The sequence below is a fragment of the Saccoglossus kowalevskii genome, chromosome 20 (assembly GCF_978046115.1).
Source record: "Saccoglossus kowalevskii chromosome 20, keSacKowa6.1, whole genome shotgun sequence".
NCBI lineage: Eukaryota > Metazoa > Hemichordata > Enteropneusta > Harrimaniidae > Saccoglossus > Saccoglossus kowalevskii.
In genome coordinates this window covers 5637342-5665139 of record NC_140660.1, presented here as the reverse complement: position 1 = coordinate 5665139, position 27798 = coordinate 5637342, and the positions used below count along the sequence as shown (strand labels likewise).

At 36.9% G+C, this 27798-nt stretch overlaps 1 protein-coding gene and 1 pseudogene across 1 annotated transcript in view; one reads left to right on the top strand and one right to left on the bottom strand.

The window, feature by feature from the left end:
* Positions 1–27798, top strand: part of LOC144354675 (uncharacterized) — an 84201-nt gene that overhangs the window by 30410 nt on the left and 25993 nt on the right. The window contains exon 3 of the mRNA XM_085494247.1: positions 8234–8332. Coding sequence (XP_085350373.1) covers positions 8234–8332 — 99 coding nt within the window. The remainder of the gene's footprint in view (positions 1–8233; positions 8333–27798) is intronic.
* Positions 2791–5917, bottom strand: LOC146729951 (uncharacterized; annotated as a pseudogene).

Sequence of the window (27798 nt, the reverse complement as noted above, 5' to 3'; positions counted from 1 at the left end):
TTCACAACACAAGGGATAGTATTACATTTGTATAAGTTCACATCACAAGTGTTAGTATTACATTTGTATAAATTCACAACACAAGTTTTAGTATTACATTTGTATAAATTCACATCACAAGTGTTAGTATTACATTTGTATAAATTCACAACACAAGTGTTAGTATTACATTTGTATAAATTCACAACACATGTGTTAGTATTACATTTGTATAAATTCACAACACAAGTGTTAGTATTACATTTGTATAAATTCACATCACAAGTGTATAAATTCACATCACAAGTGTTCGTATTACATTTGTACAAATTCACAACACAAGTGTTAGTATTACATTTGTATAAATTCTCAACACAAGTGTTAGTATTACATTTGTATAAATTCACAACACAAGTGTTAGTTTTACATTTGTGTAAATTCACATCACAAGTGTTAGTATTACATTTGTGTAAATTTACAACACAAGTGTTAGTATTACATTTGTATAAATTCACAACACATGTGTTAAAATTACATTTGAATAAATTCACATCACAAGAGTTAGTATTACATTTGTGTAAATTCACAACACAAGTGTTAGTATTACATTTGTATAAATTCACAACACAAGTGTTAGTATTACATTTGTATAAATTCACATCACAAGTGTTAGTATTACATTTGTATAAATTCACATCACAATTGTTAGTATTACATTTGTATAAATTCACATCACAAGTGTTAGTATTACATTTTTATAAATTCACATCACAAGTGTTAGTATTCCATTTTTATAAATTCACAACACAAGTGTTAGTATTACATTTTTATAAATTCACAACACAAGTGTTAGTATTACATTTTTATAAATTCACAGCACAAGTGTTCACAGTATATTTAATATTAGAGCTTCCGTAGTTTAAAAAGATGCATTATTTTGATGTGCTGTCTGTGTTATGTGCATAACACAATAACACAATATTCATTTTATGTGCACATTTTTTATTTTACACACACACATTAGAATTTGTGCATAGAAGAATCCTAGAATCTTAAAAATCAATCCAAACAAAAATGGTCTGTATTACAATCGTGCTGTACATTCTCAATGGCTGGGAACATACGTAAAATTTAGAAATTCCAGAAAGTGGAATAAATAAACTGCCAAGATATACCACTCAGTCAAAATAGTGTTATCATGGTAATTCATCATCTGGTAGTTTGTACCTATCGGCAAGATTGCATTTTGCAGACTTGTTCCCCAAATCCACTAAATCAGCAATAGAATAAACATTACAATGGTGGTATAGTTTCTTCAGCAAACCAGAACAAGTATCTTTAAAAATATAATTGTGGCCAATTCAATGAAAACTAGTTTAATATTCTCATGAATGCCTACTGCACATCTCCAAAGAAAATATTACAGCGTGGTTTTACTTTTGTTTTGAACTCTACAGTACCCAGCATGGAATACAACACTATTTTCACCAGCACAAAACCTGCCAAGATAATTATGTAGCACGAATGTAACTGTATTGACACCATGACTCTTAGAACAATCTACAAAAATAGATTTTCATCAAGTAAATAGTTCACCTGCTTGGAAGTGCATTAAATATTAATATCAAATATATAGATTTTTTTATGAGACAAAAAATCAAATCAAAGAAAGCTTAGAAAGAACTCCTGTGTGCTGAGAGTATTGGAGACACATTAAAAATTAATTCAAAATGACTTGTACTTGAGATATTAAGGAAAAACTGAAAACTAATTATGCAAATCAAGTAAATAATATGAACAGACTTTAGTGTAAAACTTATAAGGTCTGTGCAATGTAACAGACCATCTGTGTACCAAGTTTCATTGGAATGTGATTAGAACCAAGAAAATATACTATATTATGCTAATCAGGGAATTAATATAAACAAATTTTAACCTAAAACTAATCAGGTTTTCACATTGTCTTAGAGCACCTATGCACTAATTTTCATTGAAATGGAATAATTAGTACTTATTAGTACTAGATGTCAGTGTGAAAGCTTCAAATTATGCAAATTAGGTAATTAATATGTATAGATTTTAATCCAAAACTAATCAGGTCTGCCTATTGTCCTAGAACATATATGTACCAACTTTCATGAGAAGTGATGTTTAGTACTTGAGATATCAGTGGAAAAGCTAGAAATTAACTAGTTATGCAAATTATGTGATTAATATGCAAAAATATTTACCCCAAAACAATCAGATCTCTGAGTAGTCCTTGCTTATATATGTACCAAGTTTTATTGAAATTTAATGACCACTACTTGAAATATCAGAAGCTGAAAATTAATTAATTATGCAAATTAGGTAATTAATGTACTGATATTACTCTATCAAGTCTGTGCAGTGTCCTATGACATATATGAACCAAGTTTCGTTGAAATGTGATTAGTACTTGAAATATGAGTGGAAAAGTCGAAAATTAACTAATCATTATGCAAATTAGGTAATTAATATGCAATGATTTTTACCCAAAATTGATAAAATCTGCATCTATGTACCAAGTTTCATCAAAATCCAATGATTGCCTGTTTAGATATCAGTGGAACAGTCATGGAATAGCTAAAAAGGTAGCATTATTATGCAAATTGGCTAATTAATAAGCATGGCTTTCTATCAAAACCTAATAAAATCTGTGCATTGGCCTAGAGCATCTATTCATCAAAAACTGATGTATGGATCTTGAGATATCAGTGGAACAGACGGACACACACACATACAGACACACTAACTGCACACATGGGAGTCAATGACAAAAAACCTCTATTATTAACACACTCTTGTCAAAATCTTAATATGAAACGCACACTCTACACATATATTTTTTAAAAGAGATAGACCAACTTACAGTATACTTAGTTCTCTGCTTCACATAATTTGTTTGTAACTCTTATGCACATGTTCTTTCCTGGAGTGTGTTGGTAATTATGTACACTAGTGGATGTGAATCATGATCACTTGGGGCAGCTGTCATTAGAATACAATTCGTTTGAGTGTAATGTTACATATGTCTGTAAATATGAAATATAAAAAAATCTATTAAATTGATATAATATTTTATATTATTAAATTGATTGAGCGGGTAAAATAATTAAAATACTAATTTATTTAGGACTACGTTCAATGTTTTTTTTACCTATAAATCAATGTATTTTGATTACCAAAGATGAAATAAACTATAAATTTATGTAAATATTTAAATAAATGTAGATTCAAATTTGATTGGTTGTAATTGTCTGTAGCCGTTCTCATTTGTACCAACCAAACTCGAAACATAAAACTGATTGCTGATTCAATGACGCTCAGATCATTTCAAAAATACATTCATCTTGAGTAGTAATATCAAAATCACTGCGATTGGTTGCACACTTTTCAACAACCATTTTTAAATTTTATTAAATGTTTTATTTTTTTTATTAATCAAATGAGTGTATGTAAGTCGATAATTTTTTTCATGGTTGAATATAAATTTTATTACTAGTAATGGGTGTACAAAATACTGGATGGGTTGGTCTTTTTGGTAATGAGGTAAAATATACTTAGGATATACTATACTTTTAAAACTGTATTAGATTAGTAGCACATGAGCTCACATAAGTTATAGAAGTGTTTCTATGGTCAAAATAAATAATATTTTAGTGAATCAGTTTTCATTTATATGCGATTCTATTGGTAAATGTGCTTCTAATAGAGAAAATACGGTAATCATATTTTAAGTGAGAAAAAAAATATCTGACTTATTTTTTCTGTCATTCGCTACATAGAATGAAAGTAAAAGAAAAATAGTAATAATTTGTTTTTTAAAAAAAATGGGTAGTTAGTGTTCCCAAAAACATTTGGCCAAAGAAATTGTGTGATTCCGATAACATATAATTAAAAATAAATTGGGTGGGTCAGAGGTTATTTTTTTATCTTCATTATACAAATATCTTGTAAATTCCTTAATTATACATCATTTAATTTGCCTGAACTTGCTGATTACTCAACATAACTCATATTTAATGATTATTTGGCCACAATTTTGTATTTTTTTCAGAGTTCATTGAAATCTTTGTGATTTTGCATCATTGGTTTACGTTGGTCAAAACATAGGTAGAGATTACATTTTAGGTAGAGTAGCGTAATCAGAACTGCACATATTTTTATTTGACCTTACATTTCACACAGGGTACAATAATATTAACTTCCCACATGAATACTCTAATATCAAATGAAAATGCATTTTCTGGTCTCTATCTTTATGTCTACGTGGCACAATTCCATTTTCAATATAATGTTTTCTGAACTGTCTATTGCCTTAAAAAAGATGATGGTAATATCACAACACAAATTGAAATTACTATATTTCTAGTTTTGATTAAATTCAGTTGCAGTTAATTTAAGTTACATATGTGTTGTTTGAGCATTTCATTAGAAAATTCTTGTTCCTATTTCGAAATAAATCAAAATTAAATTATTAATAGTAAGACTGATATTGGGGGAGGGGATTGCAAATCAAGCGATCAAAGAAATATATTTAAAAAATGTTCACCACAGTTTTGATGAACTGTTATGGGTCACACATTTGAAATCACAGGTGGTACTGCTGGAAGAGTGTGACTGATGTAATTTTTTTTCAAGCTGTCTTATCTGTCCTTTTTTTCTCGAATGTGCCAAAAATTTTTCTCTCTGTGTTTGTCTTGCAAAATTGTTTAAACAAATCTTCCGTCAGCCAGCACCCACCCCACACCCACGATTTCAGATGGTCACTCCTTACTAAATTGAAAAATAAACTACAACTTACCAACTGCCATGAATTCCCACACATTCATTGATTTCGAATTTGTATCTAAATCAGGATTTCTGTCTTTTCCCAAGCCGGGTGTCTTGATGTCTGTACTCTATTTGTTGTTGTTCAGCAATGACCAGTTTTTCCTTCTCATTTTTGTTGAATACTAGTATTTGTAGATAATACTCGCGATCGTCAGTCATCCGTCTGAGGCAATGGTGATGGCTGCAACCACAGCCATTCTTGGAATAACGCGTAATGTTCAATTCTGCACTTTCAATATAGGCTGCATCTCCGTCCAGTGTACGTAGACATCGGAAACATATTATATAGGAGCTCAGTTAAGCTGGCTGGTGCGAATTTTCACCGCATGACACATCAACATAACTTCATTGTTCAACATGCACGTCGGTGATTTTTAAACAGGCCGGGCACTGTTGGGATTTTCCTGGGAATCTGCCAACATTTCTTGTAAATACTGTCAGTGTCCGCAACGAAAAAGTCTAAATTCATGTTGTCACAGAGCGTATGTAGTCTGACAAGGAACTGTGATCGAGTGATGCACTGTGAAGCGTGTAACGGTAGAATACACAAATACTTGTTGCAGACAGCCGCTACCAGTCTCGCACCTAAAATTAAAACAATCAAAAATACTGTTTAAAACAAAACAATATATCACTATGTAAATACTTAGAACTTCAACTGCAGTGGTGTTGTCTATATATCCAGTCAATGAGCGTCACTGTGAAACAAACCACAGGGAAAATTTCCCTTAGCCTTTTATGACCTTTACCCGTGTTCTAGTCAAGTGCATACCATTGACGTTAGGTAACCTTTTGCATGACGCGTCTCACATATAAAAGTTTTAGTGTACTGTAAAACCATTTATTTTCACTGACATTTAATTTCACTATTTTGATGTTATGAGCATATTCACTTTTTTTTTATTTCACGATTTTTTCATGGAAACAATGAGTTTTATTTATCAGTAAATTTAAAACCCAATGAATAATTAATGCATTTACAGTATACAGTTGTTGAAAACACACTCATAGCAAAGTCACCAAATCCAAGTTTGTTATTTATTTCACTACTTGGGCTGTTCAACTCACATGCCTCAATGGACATGATTTTCATATACAAGGAAAAAATAATAGAGGGAAAATGTATATTTATCAAATTACATCAAATCAAATTAAGATAATCTCACTCAACTCCATACAAGACAGATAGATTGAGTGAATTGCTGACCACGGTCAATGATCATAGAACGTCAGGCCCATGTGTTATACAAAGTATAGGTAAATGTATATGGCCAATTGAGTAAAACGTTTGTGCTGTATACGTTTTTTTTAATTTTTTTAAGTACCTTATTGACATAATAAAAATCCACAAACATTATTAGAGACAACGAGGGACACACACATGATGAAATCCTTCTAAAAAGGTTGCGCCCTCACAAGCTTTAATAGGGTAATACATGCATACCGCCCTCACACTCACCATTATTTTTAAAAGATACGCATCTAATACACACATATTTTAAAATAGACAAATTTATAAATACACACATCATTTCGAAAAATTCGTCATAATAAAACAATTTTAAAATACTTTTCTGTTTACTGTGAGATCTCGCATTATGTGTGAAATCAAACTTAAAAAAGGACAATAGACATGGCATCGCAGTGTCGTCAAAGCGTCACATTGAATTCGCAAAACATGAAACAATTTTTGAGATATTTCCTCATTAAATCAAGGGCATTAGACAAAAGCGTTCGATCAGTGATTATATCTGTTCAATCAGTTACACACTGGTTTCCATGGGTAACACGATATTAGTAAAAAAATAATTAATAAAATAATATACGTACTAAATAGTTAAAAAAAGGATACTTGGTCATTTTCTCGATATTCTTCACCGATTTGATGCGTATTGATAGAGAAAGCTATTATTAGCAGAATCCATGAAAATATCGCCACCACCGATAAAGATCAAGAATTCTGAGACTCTTTGATATTTCACACCAGTACTATTGCTCAAAATTGTGCACATTTTTTGCATTTTGAGAAAACACTGCCTGTGTGTGCGTGTGCAGTTTGAAATGAAACAATAAAATCAAGAAACTAGTACTGTGTCAGTTTAATTGTTTAGCGATATACATTATTTTAGGATCTCATTATTTTTATGTAGTGTTTCTTTTGAGAATTATTCAGTAATAATTTATAATAGGAACATTGTTGTTATGATGGTGGCTTGCGGATGACTGATTTCGAAGCATTTGATTCAGATAGGATGGTGCCCTCTCGTGCCAATCCCCTATTGGTAATATCAAAGATATTAGATAGAGGTTTTCTATTGTCTTTGGTAATATAGATTGGGCATGACACAGTGCCTGTATCATTCAAAAAATTGCGTGCCAGACTTTACGTACTCGACATTATTTATTACTCGACAAGCAGCCTGTCAGCTGAGAAAGCTGTTTGCAATGCACATGAGCAAATGAACAATATGTATTAAAGCAATCAGACTTGTGGTTTTAATTAAACAAGAAGTCAAAAATATCACGTTTTACCAAAAATGACAAAAATATTCATTACAATTAGGGAATTGAAGATATCATCATGAAATGAACAAATCTGAGAGAGGTCCACATGTAGTACCTATGTATGTAAATATAAATATATTCACCACAAATAGAGAATTTGAGGTTTTGACATGAAATGAACAAATCTGAGAAAGAACCATCCAAAGTACTTGCATATACAATTTGAAAATATTGGCGGTTTCGAAGAAGAAGTTGAAATTGTAAAGTTGACGACGATGACGGACAATCAGTAATATGAACAGCTCCATTGTGTCGACTTTGTCGACAGCAGAGCTAATAATCAAACTTTAATTTTTTAGCGTTAAACAGTTTCAACAAATCCTTATCAAATACAGAAATAAACAACCAGTAAATGTGTCATGCACATACCAACAACTTTTCCTGATTGAGCCTATTTTCAATTTGTTCATACCCTAGATTACGTATTGTAATATTTTGAGTTTGAGCAAAACAAAAAAACCAATACATGTAAAACCATAGTTTGCTGTAGTACTGCCTTTCTTTTCTGCCTACAATGTTACTACTAGCTTATTTTAGCCATGAATGCTGGACGCTCCGCACTGATTTTGAATACGTGTTGCGTAGATGAAAATATTACATGATGGGAATTGAATATTGAATAATAGTATCACAGCTACATGTACACATATAGCGAAACACGGATATCACAGTTGGTCATATGATAATACATAATATGGAATATTTAAAGTGGGTTTTATTTTGCTTGTATTTTGAATAAAGAATTTAAGGTCACCAACCAGGGTATTTCAAAATATTACTCCACATTGCCAAACCATGTGACATGTATACACATATATTCTATTCTTATTTACAGGACAAGAATACTGCATTGATGTATGCTGCAGCCTTCAACCAGTGTTCTATCATCTCACTATTACTGAAACACAACGCTGACATAAACCTTCAGGACAAGGTTTGTAAATTATTATGATAAATCTGATCAATGCCATTGACAGTCGACTTATATTAGATGAATTGTAATTATTTAAGATGTTATCAAAACATGATAGAATTGTTTTTATCAGTAAACACAATCAATCACTAAAATGAAACTTCAGTTAAAGATGTACATTGTATGTCATGTGAGGGCACTTTGTCGTTAATCTTTGCAAACCCCAATATATCCTAATACAAAATGTTTTTGATTTGTTTAGCAAAAGCTTGTTACCATGACGACATGACATCGATCCCACAAACTACTCTAGTTAGTAACTTTTCATCTAATATTCAACGATTGTCAATGTTATTGGGGCTCATCTTTCTTTGTGGCGTAATTGTGTTCAGTGTATGTGTATTTTGTTAAGGTAGAAGCCTACTCATAAATTAAAAAAAAATAGAATTTATTCATTTTGCAATAAATTTACTCCAAGGCAGTATATTGACTTAAAAAAAGTTTCAGAATCACCAGCCTTATTTTCGAGAAATTGATGGTTGTATTATGGTGGAAAGTCACCGTTTTGGCATGTAATGCTTTTATCATAGGTTTCTATGGCAGAGATATTATGTAATATCTCAAAATCTAGCCTGCTGACATATAGGCTGAAAAAATCATATATTGTTAATGATGGAGTACATTTTGTTATTATGAATTATTTAAAAAATCTGGCTTTTAAAAAGTGTCAAAAAATGTAATTTTTCTTTAATATTGTGTTCTATGGAATTGTTCTAAAAATAACCATTTTCCACGAAATAATGCTATTTAATTGTATCAAGCGACATTAGCTTTATGATTGTACATACATACATGTAATAAACTAATGAATATTGTCATGCGATTTATGACCAATTTTGTCAAAAATTATGAGTAGGCATCTACCTTAAATGTGACATACAAATGTGGTTTACTTGGAAGTTATAAACGACAAGCAAGGATATTTGGAGTTGGATACAAAACCTCTCATATTTGCCTGGAAATAACAACCAAGCATATGTAAATTATATAACCAAGGTTAATGCTGGTAATAGACCAGGCCCTAGCTTCAGCTCACACCCTGCTTAATCAGTTCATTCTTTCTCGCATAGTTCCTCATTAAACTTGCCCAACCTTGTTTGGCTATCCTTTGGCATTCACAACAACTGCTTAATTCCATGCACTTTGTAACTTTGTATTTCTCACTTGTTAATAAATGTTGTGGGGAAATTGTTTGTTGGGTACGACGTGACAATCACCCCGGTGTGAGTCAGGCCTGAAACGTCCCCCGACCATGGTGTGGGTTGCCATGGCACCCGCTTGGGGAACAACTTTATGACAGGTTCTGCTCAGGATGCGCCTCCCACACCATAATGCAACTAAGCGAAAAAAGTTACCCCATGAGATTGGTCTACTTGTCCTATTCACTCCCACTCATATTTACCAAACCTCTAGTGTCTACATCGTTTACTTAGCATTAAACCATTTTATTCGGCTTCGGGGAACGAACACGTCTTCTAGTGCCAGATATTAGGCCATATTTATATGTCAACATAGTAAATAAACAGTTGTTATTGTATGATGTCACTCGTATTTTCATGCGGTTTTAAAAAAGAAAGCACTACAAACAACCCATAATCATGAAGCATTGTGGACAATTTTACAGTGAATTGAAATGGACCCTGAAACTAGCATATTGTATTTTGAATCACACCATGTGGCATATTGTTGATGATAATTTTTATTTTTAATTTGTCATTCTTTGTGAAAACATACTGAACCCGTTTTTCGAGATATTTCAATTGCTGGAGAAGTACACCTCTATATATCATAGCCACAATGAACCTTGATGGCCGGTTTTCGATTACACTGGTTTCATTTTATTTATTTCGTTTCAAATATTGTTTTACCCCTATATAACCATGTATCACGATGTTTACCATGTTGGTTTAGTTTTTTCAGCATAGAGCCTAATTTAGCATAAAAAACATGTATTTTCTTCTTTTAAACAAGGCCTTGTTCAATCATAATAATGTTTTCATGACAACAATATACTGATATTAATTATATTTTGATTATCAACTTACTTTAAAATTATGTGGAATGAGCTAATTAACAGTGAAATTAATCTAAACTGCCATAACAACGAAAGTGACGAAAGTGATATTATAGATGGAGTCAATGTTTGTGGAATGACGATACGTTCTTAGGTAAATGTAGTTCATTTATATTTTGATATTGTTCTATCATATTGAGCATTGTATGGTAATTTGCAGTATATGCAGTGAACAAATTATTCACTCATGTCTTTGAACTGAATAGATGTGTGTTTACTATCTTCCATAACATTAACCAGTATTATTTAAAAAAAACTAACGATAGCCACAAGCATGTCAACTTTAACAACATACTGCAAAAAAAAACATTTTTTTATATTTTTAGCAGTTGAGTTGACGAGATTCAGTTGAAAACTCTCCCGTTGGGGCAGCATACATAACCTTGTACATTGTAAATGGTACGTCCACTACTGTGCCCTGCAAACCGTTTGTAGCGAGAGACTGTGGAATTATGATTATTGTTTTGCATCTGCCAATCACTCTGAGTTGTCAAAATAAACAATCTTACCATCTGTAGCTCATCCTAGTTACCAGTGAGGTATAGTTACAATTCATATGTACATTTGCTGTTTGTTTAATCAATTATTATTACAATACTCGCCATATGTATGATTGGCTGGAGTAATACAGCAGAAATAAACACTGTCCACAATATGAACTGATCCAAACCCCAGCTGCCAAGGTTGTGTTCAACATTGTCATTTTACATACACATACACTTGAGGACGTCCCAAACTGGAAAACAACAATGCACAGCGGCCACAGACTGGATATCCAGTATGGATATGGGGACCAGAATTAGATATTATGGTTATGGGACCAGAATTAGATAATATTGGTTATGGGGACCAGATTAGATATTATTGCGACCAGAATTAGATATTATGGGTTATTGCGATCAGAATTAGATATTATGGGTTATGGGAACCAGAATTAGATATTATGGGTTATGGGTTATGGGGACCAGATTAGATATTATGGTTATGGGGACCAGAATGAGATATTATGGGTTATGAGGACTAGAATTAGATATTATGGGTTATGGGGACCAGAATTATATATTGTGGGTTATGGGGACCAGAATTAGATATTAATGCTGATGGAGACCAGAATTAGGTATTATGGGTTATGGGGACCAGAATTAAATATTATGGGTTATGGGGACCAGAATTAAATATTATGGGTTATGGGGGCCAGAATTAGATATTATGGGTTATGGGGACCAGATTAGATATTATGGGTTATGGGGACCAGAATGAGATATTATGGGTTATGAGGACCAGAATGAGATATTATGGGGTATGGGGACCAGAATTATATATTATGGGTTACGGGGACCAGAATTAGATATTATGGGTTATGGGGACCAGAATTAGATATTAATGCTGATGGAGACCAGAATTAGGTATTATGGGTTATGGGGACCAGAATTAAATATTATGGGTTATGGGGACCAGAATTAAATATTATGGGTTATGGGGACCAGAATTAGATAATATAGGTTACGGGGACCAGAATTAGATATTATGGGTTATGGGGACCAGAATTAGATATTATGGGTTATGGGTACCATAATTGTATATTATGGGTTACGGGGACCAGAATTAGATATTATGGGTTATGGGGACCAGAATTAGAAATTAATGCTGATGGAGACCAGAATTAGGTATTATGGGTTATGGGGACTAGAATTAAATATTATGGGTTATGGGGACCAGAAATAAATATTATGGGTTATGGGGACCAGGATTAGATAATATAGGTTACGGGGACCAGAATTAGATATTATGGGTTATGGGGACCAGAATTAGATATAATGGGTTATGGGGGACCATAATTAGATATCATGGGTCATGGGGACCAGAATTAGATATTGGTGAAAATGTTCACTGAAATGGAGCTGGATTGTTTATTACTTGTTGGAGTTTGATTTTAATGTCGGACGGAATGTGGGCGGGTGTTTAGCATGATTTGTTGCCTGCCCAAGGGGTTGTGGTCATAACCGTAATATTGATGATGCCAGTACCGAAGGCCAACAACCCAAGGGTAGGCAACAAATCATGATATTTTATGAATGACTGTGTTATTTATTTTATCACATCGAACAGACATCCACCATATGCAACTACGTCATGCATCTCTCACACTCACTCTCCAACAAAATAACAACACTTATTTGAAATATACAATATTTTATTTTATTATATTATAAGTGAAACATTATTCAATAGCACACATTTATAGTTTGCTGTGAAATACACAGTAAATGTAATGCAAATTTCATTACTTGGTAGATAAAAATGTCAGAAAGCCATGAAAGTGGCTGTAATGACTTATTCACACTTCACAAGTCAATCAGCTTAGAACATTCTCCATGTGGTTTGACTGCTATTTTGGAATTCATCTAAACAGGAAGTAGTTTTTTTGCAGAAGCCACATTTATCTGATTATTTTGGATGTATGGGCAAGTTTACTATGAGAAAATTTAAAAACCGCAATTGGTCACATGGTTTGGCCACCATTTTGGATTTTTGTCAAAATAGCTTTAATTTGGGCATTTGTGTCTCATGAATACTTTAAAGCGAGAGGGTCGTCACCTGCGCGGGAATTGAGCTCCAAGCGACGATAACAACACACGCTATAAACGCAGAGGCTCATGATTAGACGCTTATTTGTAAACAATGACACACTATGGCCATCTGACACGTGCGCATGTGACGACTCTCTCGCTTTAACTGATCAGCTTGATATTTTGAATGTGTGACCAAAACATCTTCTGATAAAAAAATAACATATCAGTGGGTACATATTAAGGCATAATCAGCCTCAAACTTGAACTCAACTAAAATGCTCTACAGTTTTAATTAGTAGACCAAGTCTTTCTTAGATATCATTCAGATTGTTCTACACTGATAGGCCTCAATGTGAACTGGTGCAACTGATTTTCAGAATATTGATTTGATTTTGAGTGACTGGGCATTCAATTTTGTGAAGCATCATTGTTATATATTTTACAATATTACAAATAAAAACTTTTGTGGTAATGTGATGCTTTCCGCCATGTATTTTTCCTGAAATATGTCAAAAAATATGCTTAGAAATGTTTTTTAGAATTACTGAACACATTGATGTAAAAGTTGTTACCATCTATGTGTACAAGTTTTAGAATTCTTGGAGGGTTGGTCTCATGGTTTAAATGCAAAACTACATCAGTCATCTTGAATCCAATTCTGAAACAGATACATGCGCAAATTACATGATGTTTGAACATGCTTAGTCATGTTAGCAATATGGCTCTCAAAAGGGCATTCATTCAAAACAAAATGGCTCTCTGTCAGCCATTTGAAATCAAATCTGGGAAAAAACAAGCACACCAATGATCCATTTTGTTCAATGAACATATCCCGTTTGAAAGGAATATGTCCATGCATGACAGAGATCTGGTTCTATAATGGCAGTAAAGCCTGATTTTGGTGATTTTTTTAGTATGAGAACTATAACAATATAATTTCAATCATTCACATGGTATGGTCACCATTTTCAATCTCCTGCAAACATTTTGGCCGATTGTTCTGAGTGCTTCAAGTCTGATCGATTTTGATAGTGGTTATGCATTATGTAGGACCAAAGCTTTTTAAAATAAAAAAAAATAATTTTGATTAGTCACAAGATTTTGCAGCTTGATGGAACTGCCTTTTACTTGACCTTAAATTCATACCATCAGCATAGACATTATGTCATACAGTAACCTACTTCAATTATGACCCAGCTGATATTGCCTGTTGTTTTAACTTGGGGTCCAAGCCTTCTTGGCTTGCAGACTTATTATTATAATTCAAATTCATTTCTATCAGCATTTTTTCATACAGCCGTTTGAGAAACCGCTGAACGAAATGGTCTCAAATCTTCCTTACTGTTAAGCTCTAATATAAACTGGTGCACGTGAAATGTGATTGGATAACTGATTGGGCAGCATTATTGAATTTAAATTAAACCGGAAGTGGCTATTCGACCATTTTCTAAGGGTCTAAACAATCCGAATTCTTTATTGCTTATACTGCAACTCAAGTGCAATTGATACATGTATAAGTAATAAAATTCATTGTTAAAAGATGGCAAAAAAAAAGCTAGCAAATCTTTTTCAGAACCACTGAACACATCGATTTGAAATTTGGTTTTTTAGTATCTCTACGCAATCTGTTTATAGTTGGTCATGTCGTTTGGTTGCCATTTTGGGTTTCTTCTTAACAGGAAGTTGTTTTTTTACTGATGCCATATTTATGCTATTATATTGAAATTTGAAACATTTCTATAACTGTTTTAGTCGTGTGGTTTGGCCACCATCCTGGATTCCTTGTAAAAAAAACTTTAGGGCATTTGTTTCTCATGAGTACTTTGATGAATAAAATAAATATTTTGTTTGTAACATGTATGGCCAAAGCTTTTTATGAGAAAAATAAAACAATTTTCCCCAGTAAACTTGTATTTTCAGTAAAACTTTGCCAAAATGCTTTCCGATAGCCAACATGAAAAAAACTTTTGAATCCCATACATTACAAATAAACTTACGAATGAACTTTACTTAGTTATGATTTAGGCGAGGGTTGTCCAAACCCGCCTATTCACATAGTTCATACCCACCATAGGCATTAATCAGCGATTCTGCCAGTGACGGAGAGATAGAATCTAGGTCAGGGGAAGCCCCATGACCTCAATATTTTTTTACCCCTTACAGCATGAACCAACGTGACCGAGGCCACATGGCAGCGCCATAGGTTGCCGTCAATCACTCTGGTTCCTTTCTCTCCGCCTTGAGGACTTAGACCAATGTGACGGAAAGCGTGTGGAGGTTGGGGACCCGGAGTCTATGGTGGGTATGAACTATGTGAATAGGCGGGTTTGGAGAACCCTCGCCTAAATTCCTACGTTCAATTACCCACCATAGACTACGGTCAGTCAAAATGACTATTTTGAACTGTAGGCAGTCAGACACCGATAGGTGGCAGGTTTTTCCGAGCAAACAGAAAAAAAAGAATGATGAAAGTCTTTTCCCAGTCCGGGATGAAAACAAACTCAAAACCTTAGTTAAGACCCAAGAAGGGTGGTGTCTTACCTTGCCTGTGCTGTCCCCGAAGCAAGAAGCCAATGCTGCTGTGGTGACAGGGTTCGGTGCGCCCGAGAAAGCTAGACCCAAGCCGAATTCGGGAGTGATAAGCTTGAAGTAGGACCGAAACAGTTCGCATGAGGGCGTAGGTCGAAAGAAGCGAAACCTGGGAGTTTCCAGGAAGTGCTAGTGGTACAGACAATTTGCCCGCAAGAATGCCGATTCTGCAGTCATTCGGGCTGGGTCAGTAAACAAAGCCTGACCTGCTACGACGGGGCCTAACCTGAAGAGACCCTGCTCAATAGATTGGGTGTCTCTTAGGTAGTAGTTGATGAAGACGTTCTGCATTCTCCAGAAACCTGCCCTCAAAATGTGTTTGAGTGGGGCGCTTGACGCTAGCGCTAGTGAGTTAGCAATCGCACAGACCTCATGTGCTCATACTTGGTGTCTCTGCAAGGTCAGTGTTGAGGAGGATAGTGTATTATAGACCTCGAGTACAGTCGCAGTAATCCACCTGGAGATGGAAGTCTGGGAAGCCGGCTTATCCTGTTTGCCAGTACCGTAACACAAAAACATGTGTTTGGTTCCCCGTCTGGAAAACCTGATACGGTTCTCGTAGCAACTCAGCGCTCAGACCGGGCAGAGAAGCAATTCCTCTGGACTGACAATATTTGACAGCCGGGGGATGACGATCAGTTGAGGATCGTGTCCTGGGATTTGGTTCTTGGCGAGAAACCCGATTCGTGTCTTTAGTACAACTTGATCATCCACAAAGGCGGCGCATCCATCTGTGAAGGACAGTGCACCTAGCTCTGACCGGCGCCTACCTGAGGCGAGGGCCAGTAGGAAGACTGTTTTCCACATCAAAAACTTGAGTGGTGCTGAAATGAGGGGCTCAAAGGGAGGTCTGCTTAGGGCTGATAAAACAACCGACAGGTCCCAATTGGGCGGTTCCCTTGAACGGGCCCTGGGCCTCTGATTATAGAAGCAGTAAACAGTCTCCTAATAATGGGACAATCGGCTAGACTTGACCCCAAAGTGTTTTCTATGGCGGGGGACAAGGCTGACCTGTATCCAACAATTGCTGCGTAGGACAGACCCACTTCGTCAAACAAGTGGACAAAGAAGTCTGCTACCTGGCCGATAGAGGGATGGCATGGATCAATCTCCCTTCAACTACACCAACTGGTGTATGCTAGCCATTTTGAGTCATAGGCAGCGTTGGTGGAATCCCTGTTTGCCCTGGCCAGGACGTTGGCAGCCCCCTTGGCACGGATTTAGAAGCCGTACCTACACACGAATTGGTGACGTCACAAAATACATGACCTTCAATCGGGGTCGTTTCCTCGGTATATACGAATTGGTATATACAAATTACAATAAAGATACTTAAGACATTGCACATAAGGTAAAACAAATCATGTGACAATATAATGATAATAACGGTAATAAATCCTAGCTTAACAGTTGAACAGAATGATCATATAGTCAGTCGGGTGACGCCGAGGGTCACGCACTTGTTGCAAAATGGCCGTGTGGTTGAAACTGGATCATGGCGTGACGGGCGAGGAAGACATCATTAAACACTTTCAAAATCACAATAAAACGGGGAAGTGGTTGCATATTACGGCGTAGCCAACATGGGAAATAAAAAAACGCTCAATACAAACGACATGGGTTCGAATCACACTAGATACACACTCACCAGAACTGAAGCAATCAGAAACGAGCAATCGTTTTGGCTTTTCCGTTCAACTCATCCGAACACTGGAGTAGTTAGAAAAATGAACACCACTTAACGACCAACGTCGTGGCGTGGTACACAAGCGTGCCATCAAAATAAAACAAAATTAGCTTGAAAATACAGTGGGTTCGAGTCCCGCTCAGAGCTACCGTAAAATCGTAAATCAAATAAACTGAAATCTCTCAAACCGTAAGCAAGTAAGCAGAGAACGTCGCGAAAAAATAATAATCCTCACAAAACTCCACCATACAAAACTGAATAAATAATAAAATAACTTACATCTTAAAAACTGGACGACGAGCAATTTGTTCAACAGTTTCCAGTCACAAGAGATAAACAAGACCCAAGTCAAGGTAAGTTTTGTTAAAGTGTCGATGGCGTTCCCTATATTACGAAAACAATTCAGGCAACAGACGAATATCTTCTGTGGTGTTGTGGAATTTATACTTTGTCTGCGGAATAGTTAATTGAGGTTTCGAAGCCAGCAGTTAACATTTTGTTAGAAAGTTTCACAATTAAATCAAATATCCAATGATATCAGTATATTTATTTCATTATTTTAACAACTTGCAATGGTGGAAGTTGGTCAAACACGAGTTCTTACACCTAAATAAGTATCAAATATTTATCCACACATTTATTCTCTCAATTTAACAACCTTGTAGAGGTGGAAATTAATTAAACAACAGGTATTTACTCACAAATATAATGGTCAATATTTGTCCATACATTCATTCTGTCAATTTAAGAACTTGTAATTGTTGGAATTAATCAAATGAGAGTTGTCTACATCAAAATAAGTCTCAAATATTTGTCAACACATTTATTCTCTCAATTTAACAATTTGTAATTTGTGGAAGTAAATTAAATGCGACTTTTCTACACCAAAATAAGTCTAAAATATTTTTCCACACATTTCTCTTTTTCTCGCAAACACTATTTGGCAATAAAGCTAATTATGACAACAAATTATTCAATTTGCTTGACTACCCACGTAGCTCAGTTGATTTGTACTTTGTCAGCAATGTGAGCGATCGCTGGTTCGAATCCAGTATGTTTAGTTAGATTTTTGAATGCTAGTGAAGACAGTGCTCCTATGAATAGAACTTAAATCCTATCTCTTGTGTGAAGACTCTCGTGGTACAGTGGACAAGACAGTGTGCTGGGAACTCAAAGTTCGAATCACGGATTGGACTCTCCTACAAAAGACATGAAAGACGTTAAAAACATAAACAGTGGATTCAAAAACTCAAGTCAGAAAAACAGAACACAAGACTACTACCTCACTTGGAAGCCAGTCTTCCTCCAAAAATAATATATCGCCCATTTTAAAATGTATTGACCCACAAATTAATGAATATTGAATAAATTAGCATAATTAAAAAAATGCATAAAGTTTAGGTATTGGTACACTGCTGGGCTTGTTGAGTCGGGTCGGGTCGGGATGGGACTTTTTGTGATTTACTAGAAAGCTCAGCTGGTGAAGTAAATCCTGTGTAAGCCTTACATGTCTGGCGAATAACCCCTTGTCTGGGTTGTGTATCAACCAGTTGTCTAGGTACGGATTGATGTGTACCGACATTTGGTGGAGCAGCAGTACTACCTGATTCATCACTCTGGTGAACACGTAGGGCGTTGTGGATAACCCGAAGGGGAGCACCTGAAATTCAAATACTTGGCCCAGATTGGCGAATCGAAGGAGAGGGCAACTCGCTGGGTGCATCGATATGTGCAGGTAAGCGTCGCATAAGTCTAAAGGGGCTAGCCTGTCGAGCCGGTGGATGGAGAGTAGGACACTGGATGATGTTTCCATGCGGAACCGATCGAGAAGCACATACTGGTTTAGTCTGCTTAGGTCCAGAACCGGATGCCAGCCGCCTGTAGATTTTGGTACTACGAATACATTTGAGTAGAAGTAGAAGTGCCGGCTGAACTATTCTGTGTATGGCGCCCTTTCTTAGCAAACTGTCTACTTCCTGTCTGATTGCTTCTGCCTTGTGAGGATCCCCTGACAGTGCCCCCAACGGGGGGGGACACTGACAGGGGCAGTGGAGATGACAGTGGTATTCTGTAACTGCGTGAGACTACCTGGAGCGTCCAGATATCGGTTACCAGCTGCCTCGAAGCCGGAATGCACCGGCGCAATCTGCGTGGGACAGGGATCTGTGGCCTTGGGTTTGATGGTTGCAAGAGGGGGGCTTCTCCTCTACCATGAGATGAGCCTCCCTGGAGATCACTGGGGTTACTAAGCTGTAGCCTGATCTCTTGCAGAACGCAGGCCCATCCCCCTGTTGCAGAGGTAAGCGTCAAACATGCTTACCCCGCTACTGGGGTTGATGACCACCCAAGGAGGAGGAGGACCCACCACCTGGTCCTCTCTTTCCCGGGGGCGCGCCGCTACCCTTCTCTCCCACGGATGGGTACGAGTGCTTGCCTCCTGGCTGACTCTGTTTAGCAGAGCTAGTCCTAGGGCGTTGTGCTTTCTGTGCTTGGGGCGCCCTCCGTTTACCCTTGGCAGCGGCCAACTGGCTAGCGGATTCGACTTGGACCATTTGGTTTGTTACACCCCGAAGCTCTGCGACTGCACCCACTATCTCGCCATCAAAGAGGGTGGAGGATGTCCAGTCTGCATAACTGAGGTGGTGGCGTACCCCCTGACACAATTCGCCGGCGAAAACACGCGTGTCTAAAACCGCGTTCTGCTGCACAGTAGTAGCCCTGGCCAAGAGAGCCATATGACACTGGAGGACATCGCACCTAGATGTGCGGTGGCCTACCATTAACTGTGTTGCCTGGTCTAGGAGGCGAGTGCGTTCTGTGTCTGAGGTCTCAGAGTCCTGGGCGCGCACAAGAATGCACTCCAGTGTGGCGCCCACGAATTCAAGGAAATTGATGGGTCACAACTCTGCCCTCAGGGCATGTTGGATAGTCTCAGAATGGGTCAATGAGAATGACCATGGAACGCGGCCGTCCCCCTTCACCCGGTTAGCAAAGCAGAAGTTTGTGGTACCGTGGTCTGGGGAAGGAGCCTTGGGGTCCGGTTGGGGTCTTCTGGTTTTGTCCCATGAATTGGGGTCTGAAACAGAGATTGCCCCGAAAGGAGTTATGCAAAGATTACCCCAGCCCGGGAATGGAAGACTCTGAGGGACTGCCCGGAGTACCGGCTGTATCTAGCGCGAGCGAACTGTGTCCTCTTTCACTTTAAATATGTGAGAGGGAGCGTGTTCGACTGTGCGTCTCATGACAGGGTCGGTTCCCTCTGGAGACGCCCGTGGGTCGGTAAGAAGGGAGTCAAAACCCACAGCAGAGACCAGACACAAGGATAAATTCGTTACCGTTGTACCGTTACCGCGTGACGAACCCTAGCTGGCTGAAAGTAGGGGGTCAACGTGTGCCCTGCCCTGAAAGCCCTGCCCCGAGATCGGTGGCTTGGCTGCCAGCACCTCGTTGGCATTCAGTGCCAAAGGCTCCAGAGGAGGCCCGGTACAATTAGCCTGAGCCTCGGCCTCCCTCCAAAATAGTGGGAGAGCCGTGGCTGGGAATGGGGGTTCCCTTGAAGAGACGTGTTTGAATGCAAACATGCTTTGTGTTCTATTTTTTTTTTCATTATACATGTATACTTATTTACTCAGAAAAAAATCGCACATATTAGTGAATCTTAAAGAACCATAGTCAGGAGGAAAAAATATTTGGTTTTGTCAAAACACATATTTTGAGAACAGAATTTCTTTGTGATATGTAATTTTTAATTCTTTACTACGATTTGAAATGGAACAACTTCTGACAATATATAAAGAAATAAACTGCGATATACTAAATAAAAAAAAACATGCTTTCGTGTTTCTTTCTGCTTGCCCACCAAGGGGCACAGTGGAGACAGCTCGCTCTGACTGCATCTGATCTACCCGGCCTGCCAGGGACGCAATTGCCCTGACAGTCCTTAGACCAAAGCCCTCAACTTGGAGGCAAACCCGGTGCCGTGCGAGGAAGGGTCCACAAAGGAACCGGCAATGGGCCCCATAGGAGGAAAGCCTCCAGGAGCACAGCCTTGCTGCAGCCGGTAAAATCGGGTAAACCACCGCCTGAAAAAAACAGACTGTGAGGATCCCCTCCGATCAGCGGGGGAGACTGAGAAAAATATCGGTACCTCTACCGTCAGGCCTCTTACTCGACGTCCCGGTACACGAAGTACTGGTAGCCGAGCGTGGGAACTTTCCACTCATGCAAAACACGCAACTCACTTTAACCGATCTTTTTGCTGGACGTGCGACCTTGCTGTGATGCAGTCAGTCTCAGCGATTTTGATGGCTCTGAAAGAAAATCTCAGGCCTCAGAACTCCAGTGAAAAAACACACACCTTCACGCAAAAAAAACCCGAACCCCGCACGCAGCTACGACAAAGTATTTCGGATGCGGGTTCTATGCTGGTAAATTCTGAATATAACCACTCGACTCGAAACACGAGGAGACCGGAAAGAAAACGGCAGCGAGCCCTGGTGCTGTCATTACATTTATATATTGCTAAATACATTGTAAATAAAAGACGACATGCATGAGAGAAACGAATTACAGTTGTAAAAGGTGCCGCCATGAAACCAACATGTGGTTACGTAGTGGCGCCGTGTTTTAATTTTTTGTTGTGGAAAAGCATAACACACAAAGGGGGGAAACGACACGAGGGTAAAAAGACAAGAAACACTTATCCTACCAGCTAGAATGTCGGATGCCGCGGCTGCGGCGACGACCCACACTAGTAACCCGGACAGGAAAAAGCAACAGAGCCATGCAGAGCCGCTCAGAATCATTCCCCGTTGAGGCGGAGAAAAATGAAGTGATTGACGGCTACCTATGGCGTGGCCTCGGTCATGTGGGTTCGTGACGTAAGGGGTAAAATAATCTTGAGGTCATGGGGCTTCCCCTGACCTAGATTTTATCTCTCTGTCACCGGTAGAATCGCTGATTAATGCCTACAGTTCAAAATAGTCATTTTGACTGACCGGAGTCTATGATGGGTAATTGAACGTAGTGAATTGATTACAGAGACATGTGCATCTGTACACCACGCAGAAACAAACACAAAATTGAATTCATTAACTGTACATGCAAACAAACTTGTAAAAAAACATTCTTGCCTCTCCAATGTCAACAACATGAACAAAATCGCACTCCTTGGGCAGCTCAAACTCTTGCAAAACTCACGTAAACAAGATACACCTACTGTATTTGGTTTGCACTCAGAGAAATCACTGGAAAAACACCAAAATTAGAACATCCAAATACACATAGAATACATCCACAGGTACACATCCGCTAAGTAGTAAACAAAGACCACATGCTGAGGTATGTGTGAGGCTCAAAATCGGTACTCTGCGCCACCGGAATGCGCCGGCGAATTTCCCAAAATAAGCATTGTGCGCCACCTAGTTATGCCACCATTCTGCGCTGTATTCTGCGCCACTCACTCTGCGCCATCGAAAAAATTTATACTGTGTCCCAGAAGTTACGGCAATGATTTTCAATCCTGTTTATCAACGCAATCAGGATGGTTTTATGTGAAATACTGTACATTTGTAGGGGCATCGAAAAATACAAAATTATTGGACACTATAACAAATCATTCTGCACTCATCATTTAGTTGAGTACAAACTATTTTTGTATTCAAGGACGCAATCTAGGTCAATTGTAACAAAGCTTAAACAATGTTTCCATTCTTGATCTATTAATTTTACAGTCCTTTTTTATCGAAATTGCCCACTAGTTGAGCTGTCATTCTGCGCCATCAAAAAGCAATGTAATGTTGTTTTATATGACGCAATCTAGGTCTACCGTTACGTAGTTGAAACAATGTTTCACTTCACTGTACTCATTCCACAAGCCACTTCTTTTGTATTTTATCATGGGATTTTATGAAGTTCCGATGCCAAAAAAATCCAACTCCACCACACTTGCGTGTCGTTGCACTGTCTAGTATTTTATAAAAACAGACGTGCTCATAGCTCATAGCCGTGCGAATTACAGTTGTGTGTCCAACTGTCATTCGCACGGCTTCATACTCATAGCCACGGGATGAATGCAACCAAACAAAACGAGCTAAATTAAAATTCTCAAGATGGTAAATGTAATTGCTTTGTCAGTTATTGATGTTGGTTTGCTTGTGAAGCTACAAACAAAATTGTAGCTCCCTGTTTAATTTGTGTGTAAAAGTTTCAATGACAATGCAATGTTTATTCACCACCACTAGCAATGTTGATATTTGCATCTCTTTTGTTCGAACGACGGGGAACAATTCGAATAATAAACAGTGTACAGATCCATGGTTACTAGTAATCGTGATAGATCGGACTTTTTTCCGTACTGGCTATTCGGAAAACGACAACTAATGTATATACGGGAATTATTCTTTATGATGACTAAAATCATTCTATTTTCAACACTTGTGTTTGTTAGTTGGGCAAATCAGTGTTCAAAAGTTGTTGTTCCGAAATTTACGAACTGTCTGAAAATCACCCGGGACCCGAAATAGCTGCGCCGAACACACAAACACACATTTCAGCACCACGAATTCGACGACGCTCATACTATTGGGAAATAAAAACGGAATGGTATCAGGGCCACCAAATCTTGAATAACATGACAGAATAATTGGGCGAGTGTATATTTTTTTGAGGCAGCGAGAATGAACCGAGACATTGTTTACAAAACACTACAATAAACTCTTACTGTGTGACGCATGGAACGGCCGTCGGCACCTTTTTTGTCTCGAAATTGGCGTTTCTTTCTTGTTTTTATGATTCAACCACTCAAATTATATCCCAGATAATGACCTCTCAAAATATAATTTCCGTTTTTGTTCTAATAATTCAGCCACTCCCAAAGATAATGTTTGTTTTCATGGTTTGTTTTTTAGCTGTATGCGCTACCCCTTTGGAAATTTGTCTAATTATAGCTAGCAGATTACTTTAATTTACTTGTTTCCAATAGCTTCGTACTTATTTTCCAGAAATGTTATGTAACAGTATTTCACGCGAAACATCCAGATTGCGTTGATAAACAGGCTTGAAAATCATTGCCGTCTATGATTTAACATTTTTAAGAAGATTGAACTGGGACACAGTATGAATTTTATCGATGGCGCAGAATGGTGGCGCACAATGCTTATTTTGGGAAATGTGCTGGCGCATTCCGGTGGCGCAGAGTATCGATTTCGAGCCTCACACATACCTCATACATACATACATAATGTTAGTCTCACCTTTGACCCAGGTGATGCATGCCCTCAAACAGGGCGCACCCGAGAAAAAAATATAACAAAAAATGTTTCTTGCAAGGCATTTAAATTGAATGGTTATTGGTTGATTAGTGGCATATATACATGCTGAGGAAGGTTGCAATCCCCGTGCATGCTGGAACATTTTGTATAAAAGACGTTTGTTGAAGTTTTTTGTCTATTTTATCTTAATTCTTTTATAGTTTTTTTTTCATAATTTTATGGCATTGAATTCTAATATTACAGGGAGTAGCCTGACTGTTAAATTAAATTTGATTAATTTGTTACAGTATGACCTAAAATAATATATAAATTGACGTGACCATGGATTGCAATTATATCCAAGTGTATCATGGGAAATTTGATTTGGTTGTTATGTTCATTCATTACACTTATTAAACATAATGTGAAATGCTTAATGCCGCCCTCTATGTATTAGTGTCTAAGTTGTGTATTTTTATTTTCATCCTATCATACAAGGCAATGGTACATGTAAGAAATATGTGTGTCACAATACCTAAAATACGTGTAGCTATTCAAATGTATAAAGACTGGACATAATGGGAGGATTGACAGCATTAATTGCGTGTAGCTATTCAAATAGTTTCCCTTCTGATACGAGTAGCAATGGATATTGGTTTGCTGTATAAAGACTGGACATAATAGGAGGATTGACAGCATTAATTGCAATGTCAAGAACTGATTGATTTTCTTGTTTATTTTGTCATGGGTCTGGTACAATTTTGTAGATGAAGTGTTTATCAAAACATGGCGTCCTGCTTTTTTAGAGGTGTGTGTGTTGTTTTGTTTTGGTTGATTGTTTTGTCAATTGATTTTTGTTCTTGGACTTCATGGGTCTGGGTCGATTGTAGATTTTACAAATAAAAATTTTATTCACACTGGGAGTGTTAGCTTACACAAATTATTGTTTCCAGATTTCAAAGTCTTGCAGATAAGTACATGTAATTATAATTTTCAATCAGGTCACATTATATACTGTTGTATTGTTCATATCAGTCCTGCATTTTTTTGTCATATTGTATACAATGACTGCTTATTTCTACTCACTTTTCAATTCCGATATATATTCGGTTAATTGAAACATAATTTGGTGACTGACAAACAGTGCTTTGAAAATTTACCTGTTTTGTCTCTCATATTACCAATATAACTATAGTTTATGTGAGGCAACTTGGTCAGAGACATTGGTCTACAAATATTATATCTGATATTGGCAAAACAATTCTCATTTATTTTCATTAAAGTGTTATTCACTGATAATGACAATCTGAGACCTTTTTGCAATCAAGTGAAGTCATTTTCTCATTCAATTATACCAGTAAGGCATGATACAATAATTCTTGTGAAAATGATAAAATATCTTTACATGACATAACTGGGTTACAAAGTGTATGGAGTTGGGGTAAAATATACCCAAATGTTGTCATGAACAGTTAATGAAAATCGTCTCACCGAAATAACTGGAATTATTGAACCCATTTCTACTGAATTCCCTTTAGGAATTAGAACAGCTGATACAATGGCAAACATTCGTCAAACTGTATTACCTATTAGAGTAATTGACACATAGTAGTGAGGTCATGAGGTCAGACTGTAGGTATAATACATTAAAAGCATCATTGCCAATATTTCTATTCCTCTGGTTCACAAAGCACATCAGCTAGCAGTCAAGTAGAGATAATTGTCATGACCTTTATTGTAGACAAAACATTACCCTAACATTGCATTGGTCATTATAGAACACCATTTTGGAAGTGAAACATTATAGAAAGTCAGATTCGGTAAATAGGTTTGTCCTCCCCATAGTTGTTTGTATGCAAAATAGGATCGTACACAAATTAGTAGAATTTAAGGTAGGGAGGGGTGGCGGAATAATGTTATTCGACTATTTTTCAGACCCTCCCCCAGCTTGTTGCCACCCCAATACAATATGCATCATTTTTGAAAAACTAAATGTCATTGACTTTTGGGATGAAATATTTTTTTGGAAAAAAGACTGTTTGAAAATATACAAAAGAGTTTTCTCCATAGGGATTAATGTTAAAAATAAACATTAATTCTTTTTCATGTGTGACCTGTGATTCGCCTAGACTGTTAATAATATTTCTTTTCTGCATCGGCAGTAATTTTTCATTTTTTTTTCATATCACAATTTCATGTTCAGGTATCGATTGTTAAAAAAATTATATATAACAACCTTGAAGATCACTCATTTATGTTATGGATATTTGAAAAAAATTGAGAACCGTTTTTGTTTGGTAATTTTTTTTAAGATTCTACCCATAGTGTTAATTATTGAATTGTCTCCTCCAGTTAAACAACACAAGTTTTTTTAAATATGATGACTTGTACATGGATAAGTTTAAAATTAACAAATTAATATACAAATTTCTATCCAAAACTGATCACGTCTGTGCATCATCCAATAGCACCACAGTACCAAGTTTCATTGAAATTTGACTAGCAGTTGAGATATCCATGCACACATACTAACATACATGCACGCATGTTGGAAATGACTTGCTTTTTTTTAACTGTCTGTGTTTGAACTATAGCAATATCTAATCCAGTAATTCTGGAATTATTCTGCCAATTAGAAATTATTGCTCATGTATATCAGCAAATGTAATGTTAAACATCATCAAATTAATTATTGTGTTCTATAACCCAGTTCTCAATTACTACCATGTATCGGCGAAGTTTACTTAGCAGGGCGGGAGCGAGAGATAAACAAAACAGGAAGCCCTTAATGGGTATATCCTTCTTTCTCCCCATCTATTACGGAAAGGATTATCGAAATCTCCACTTGTGGGCACGTTTCGAAGCAGCCTGACAGGAATAAACATGCAAGTTAAAGCCCGGCTCCTTTGTGACACGGGTGTGTTTATCTTTACAAAATGGTGTATTTTACCCATTATATATTTCACTCTCTTTTTAGAGAATAGACTTATTGACATGAAATGACACCACTGCTAGTTATTTATAGGCATTTTGCACTGTATACATTAGCTGGATTGGGTCATTTGTTTAACACATCCCTTGCTGTAGTCGCCACAGGTTATGACATGTGACCTACTTTGTATTGTCGCAGGGCGTACATGGCGTCATGTTTTGTTGTGCATTGCAAATTTGTGTTGTAATGCATTGCCTTATATTGTGATACATAGTTGTGTTGTGTGTATTATCACACTATTCAACATTAATAATAAATTGCT